Raw genomic sequence first — 5,000 nt, forward strand, 5'->3', positions numbered from 1 at the left:
AGTATGCTTTGATTTCATAGGAGGTTATAAAACAATACTACAAGATCTGCAAGAAGAAATACAGTTATTCATGTATAATAGTGGCTCAAAAATGAAGAAAACAGAAGGAATATTAATTAGTGGACCATCAGGATGTGGGAAGAGTTTGATAGGAGAAGCATTAAAAAGTAAATACAGCACCAAATTTCTTAGTATGCAGATAGAGGATGTAAAGAGCAAGTTCATAGGAGAAACAGAGCAAAACCTAAAGAAGCTGTTTGATAAAGCTGTTGATAGGTAAGTGGAAACATGCTACTCGTTTATATTTGATTTTTATCATAGAAATATTACACTCAATTTTCCATTTTGTATATGAAATTAAGCTTTATTAATTCTCCCTAGGGCCCCATGCATACTCTTCATTGATGATATAGACATATTGTGCAGCAGCAGAGACCGAAAAGGTTCAACAGGCACAGTGACCGCTCTTCTACACTTGATGGATGGTGTTACTGGAAATTCCTCTAGAGGTGATAAATATAATGTTTTATTGGATGGAATACTATAGTTGTAAGTCATTGTTTTAGAGTGTATGTGACAATGAACAAGCCTATGTTGTGTGATGGCAATCTTATAGAAATAATTGGTCCTCAAACATGACATTATTATGAAGTACCAGCAGCAAGGGAGAAGTATTGTATTTTGGAAGATATATATAAATGACCTTTTTCACTCTCCTTACAAGGAAATGTATGGGAGACACTTTTAGCAGGTAGTAAATATTGACTGGAACTGTTTTGCCACAGGAGTACTTGTAGTTGCAACAGCATCGGATCCTAAGAGCCTAGATGCTGCATTAAGAAGACCAGGTAGACTGTCACAGGATTTGTGCCTTCAGGCCCCAACTGAAGTAGACAGGCAAGAAATTCTTGAAAAAATGCTTCACAGGTATGGATGCACTTGATGTGCATGTGCAAAAATCTTTGTAATCTACATGTACATATTCATTTTCCCTTGAATATTTACTTTTGTATATGTAATGTGTATATAGAAAATCATGGGTATATATTTTTTTCTTTCTTTTCTTTTCTTCCTCACCTTGTCTAATGCTAGTAAATTAACTGAAGATTATTTTATCTTTACTATAGAGTGCCAAGTAACTTGACAGACAGTGATCTACACATCCTGGCAGCAAGAACTCCTGGTTATGTTGGAGGAGACCTGCGAAGGGTTATAATGGAGGCAATAGTTCAAGCAGATGGGAAGGCAATAGATAGAGAAATGATACAGACTGCCATTACTGTTGTCAGACCAGCAGCTCTCCTAGCTTCAAACACAGCAGATAGAGAGGTTAGTCTGCATTTCTAAATTGTTAATTAATGGGAATCTATTTGTGATATTTAGAAATAGTTTTAGATATTGGTATGTAAAGCTGATTACTGATAGCCAAAATGAATCTGTGAAGTGTGAAATACCTTTTTGGTACCATCTGTGGTGTACATACAATTATATTTTTTTGTGTTGCCTTTGCTTTATTTCTTTCTTATTGTATCCTTAAATACAGTCTTTCAGGGTATAATCTGATATTTTTATCAGTTTATCACAGCTAGGCTTGTGGCTCACACTCATTGTACTCTAGCCAGAGCTGTGGCTTGCACTTCAAGGGATAATTGTTAGATTCATGTAAATCCAAATCTGAAATCCAAGTAAAATTCAACTGATAAAATAAGTGCGATTAAAGTATTAACAGAAATAACACAGTAAATGTTTCTTTCTACTGCAGGTCCAGCTCTCCGATATTCATGGCTATGGTCAGCTGAAGCACCATTTGCAGGAGTCAGTGAACTTGACTCTCTGTCACAGTGCCATCTTCCAAGATTGTGGAATTTCTCCTCCATCCAGATTCTTCTTGTTTGGCCCTCCAGGATGTGGCAAAACTGCATTGGTCATGGCCATTGCGACAGAATTCCATCTAAATGTCATTCCTGTCAAGCGATCAACAGTGTTAGGAAAATATTTTGGAGAATCTGAACAGAATCTAGCAAAAGTTTTCCAGAAGGTAAAGTAATGGAATTTAAAATTTAAATGGTCAATATACTTCAGTGTTACATGTTCAAGTGGTAACATCAAGTGTTTATATCATATTTGCTTATGATCAGTATTGAATTGTAGATAACAATTTTTCTTTTCTTTCCTCTTTGCTTTTTTCACTAAGGCTCAGGAATCATCTCCTTGCATTATACTTTTTGAAAACTTTGATGGCCTTGCTGGGACCAAAAGTGATGGAGGTGTTGATGTGGAGAATCGTATTATCAACCATCTCAAAGTCCAGCTGGATGGTATTGTTCGTAATGACAGTGTATTCATTTTTGCGGAAACAAATAGGCCTGACTTAGTGAACAAGGTATGTGCAACATTTTTCTCTTTGTTTATGTTGATTAACTAATAAAAAGTATTGAAAAGTGTTAAATTTGAAAAGATATGGGATAGAAATGATGATGTAGGATATTAAGGTTTGGTTTTATTTTGATACCATTTCAGAAAATATGGAACAGTTTTGCCCCAAATGTAGCTTTCATTTGTTGAATTCATTCTTTTTCACTTCAAAACTTTCATATAGGAAATGATAATGAAAATAGATACTACTTAATTTTGTTCTTGGATATCAGTTAGGCTGGAATCTTTTTCTGTATTGTTCTTTCATTTAAAGTTTGTCATATCTGTTTGTATATTTTATTGAATTTTTCTTTACCTTTTTCCCTTTAATTTATCTTTCATATCCAATTGTCGCCATGTTTTATGATTTCCATATTTCTGTCTTGATAGTTTGTTTTCATCTCTTCACAGGACTTGATTCGCCCTGGACGATTCCATGAGTATCACTTCATCAACTTGCCAGATCAGGATGATAGGCAGGCATTACTGAGTAAAAATTTAACGAGCTCACTGCAAGAAATGTCACTGGATCAACTAGTTGATTTAACAAAAGGCTTTACTGTTTCTGAGGTAAGATTTTTTATAGTCTTAAGTACTTGTTTGCTTAGTTTGAGTTGTGGAAAATTGTTTGAGAGGTAGAGAAAATTTGCATAAAATTCACATCTGTTGTTACTCAGATGTTATTATTTATGACATTGCAGCTAATGGACATTACCTATATTGCAGATTATCCAGTTTTGTGAGGAACTTAGAACACAAGATAAAGAGAGTGCTGGTTTCAGTAACTTAGAAGATGACACCATCAGTAGAGCCTGTATAGAAGATGCTTTGGAGACAATCGTGCCTAACACTTCTCTAAAGATGATGAGCAGATACCATTCATTTGCACAGATATATTGTTCATCAGGAAATAAAGACACGTTTAGATAATTGACTCATTACTTTATTCTCCTGAAAAAAATTCAAGTGATCATTTTGGTATGCCAGAAATATATTACATATACCTCAAGAACAAGATAAATGAAATATAATCAATGAATTTAGCAGTGTATGGTTTCAATGATAATTGTTATTTTATATTACAATATTTCATGTTATTGTTGATGGAGAAACAAGAAGACATACAGCAAGAACTAATTTCTAGACTTGGCTTTAGGAAAGTAGAAAATATTGTATAAAAATTATAATCATAATTACAAAGGAAAATCAGAAAAAAATCATACACTATTCATTTGCCCACTGAGTTGGGCATTACCAATACAAGTAGGAAAACCTAAAAAATATATGGAAAGCCTGTTTCTCTGTACCCTGAAGGCGAGGAGGGTGTATAGCACATTCAAAATACGTTTCAATCTATAGCTGGGATTTTCTTTTCCTAATGAAGAGGATCACCCCTACCTTGGACCTCAGCCCTTGTCTCAACTAGTTTTGAATGGTCTTTTCTTTTCTTCTCCTGTAACCACAGCTCGATACAATGAACTCTCAATATTTGCTGTCAGTTCTATCCATTCCGAATAACCCACCTAGGTCATTACTTAACCTTGGAACACACCCCTTCCTATCTACCACTTCCTATCTACCAACATCCTCCACTCTATCTCTTTTTAATTGTCAACCCCCTCCACCATTATTACCACTCTTCATCCTTATTGCCCTCCTCCCCACAGTACTACCTCTTTCCATACCACCCCATCTTCCTCCCGCCCTCGTCCTTCTACTACTTCCACCTCTACAAACCCAAGTTGGAACTTTTTTTATAAGTCCCTTTACAGCCTCTTATTCGGACAATACCCTTCCCTTCCAACATTGTCTCCAAAAAAGTGAACTTTCCTTTCGCAGTCAGGGGCATCACTTAAGGGGGGGTATGGGGGGTGGTTCATCCCCCCAACTCTTAAAAAAGCCTCTTTTTGCAGGGCAAAATCTAGTTATGCAGGGCAAAGTTTCTGGTATTTATAATTTATAATTTTCTACCAATAATACGATATATAATACTGGTTGATGGTCCATTCCAGGCTACGTATAAAGAGCTAGTGAGCATTTTCTTTTTCGTGATTTGCAGGGCAAAAATTAAATTTTTCGGGGCAAATTTACCCGTCACCCCCCCAACTCATAACATGAAGTGACGCCCCTGTTCGCAGTCATTCCGATCGCTCACGTTTTGTCAGTTACACTGTTTTCCCGACTGACCTCACTTGCAAACATATTCGTCCCCAACCTCACTTCTCCCAATATACTTATCCCGAAACTGTTCCGGTCTCCCCGACTGCTTGTCCTTTCTACAACAAGGACTAGTCAGACTAAAAATGACATGCACGCATGACTCGTCACTGGCAATACAGTGCTACACTATTCCTCCCAGAGGCCAGCGTAAGTCTTACACTAATATTGCCATGATTAGTTTCGGTAGACATGACCTACCCCATGAAGTTTATGTTGGTGGAGTGCCCCCTATGCGACCATATTGACCCCTTCCCCGTCTATGTCAGTAATGTCGTTTGGTCACCCAGCCAAGCATTGTCACTCCACAGCCTGCTGCCCTCTATATACCCCACCTGGTCATGACCATTCAAATTGCTCTACTCGGT

At 36.8% G+C, this 5,000-nt stretch overlaps 1 protein-coding gene across 3 annotated transcripts in view; it reads left to right on the forward strand.

The window, feature by feature from the left end:
- The window catches only part of LOC119577979 (nuclear valosin-containing protein-like), a 9,576-nt gene extending 6,227 nt beyond the window's left edge, over positions 1–3,349 (forward strand). For 2 of the 3 annotated variants that reach the window (XM_037925680.1, XM_037925679.1), the window contains exons 4-11: positions 1–276; positions 382–509; positions 786–927; positions 1,128–1,329; positions 1,763–2,038; positions 2,195–2,383; positions 2,827–2,985; positions 3,142–3,345. The exon at positions 1–276 is cut by the window's left edge and continues 352 nt beyond it. In XM_037925680.1, coding sequence (XP_037781608.1) covers positions 1–276; positions 382–509; positions 786–927; positions 1,128–1,329; positions 1,763–2,038; positions 2,195–2,383; positions 2,827–2,985; positions 3,142–3,345 — 1,576 coding nt within the window. Of the gene's footprint in view, positions 277–381; positions 510–785; positions 928–1,127; positions 1,330–1,762; positions 2,039–2,194; positions 2,384–2,826; positions 2,986–3,141 lie in introns of all 3 variants that reach the window. The other variant, XM_037925681.1, reaches the window with a different exon arrangement.
- The last annotated feature ends 1,651 nt before the right edge of the window (positions 3,350–5,000 follow it).

This window comes from Penaeus monodon, chromosome 10, assembly GCF_015228065.2.
Source record: "Penaeus monodon isolate SGIC_2016 chromosome 10, NSTDA_Pmon_1, whole genome shotgun sequence".
Classification (NCBI taxonomy): Eukaryota; Metazoa; Arthropoda; class Malacostraca; order Decapoda; family Penaeidae; genus Penaeus; species Penaeus monodon.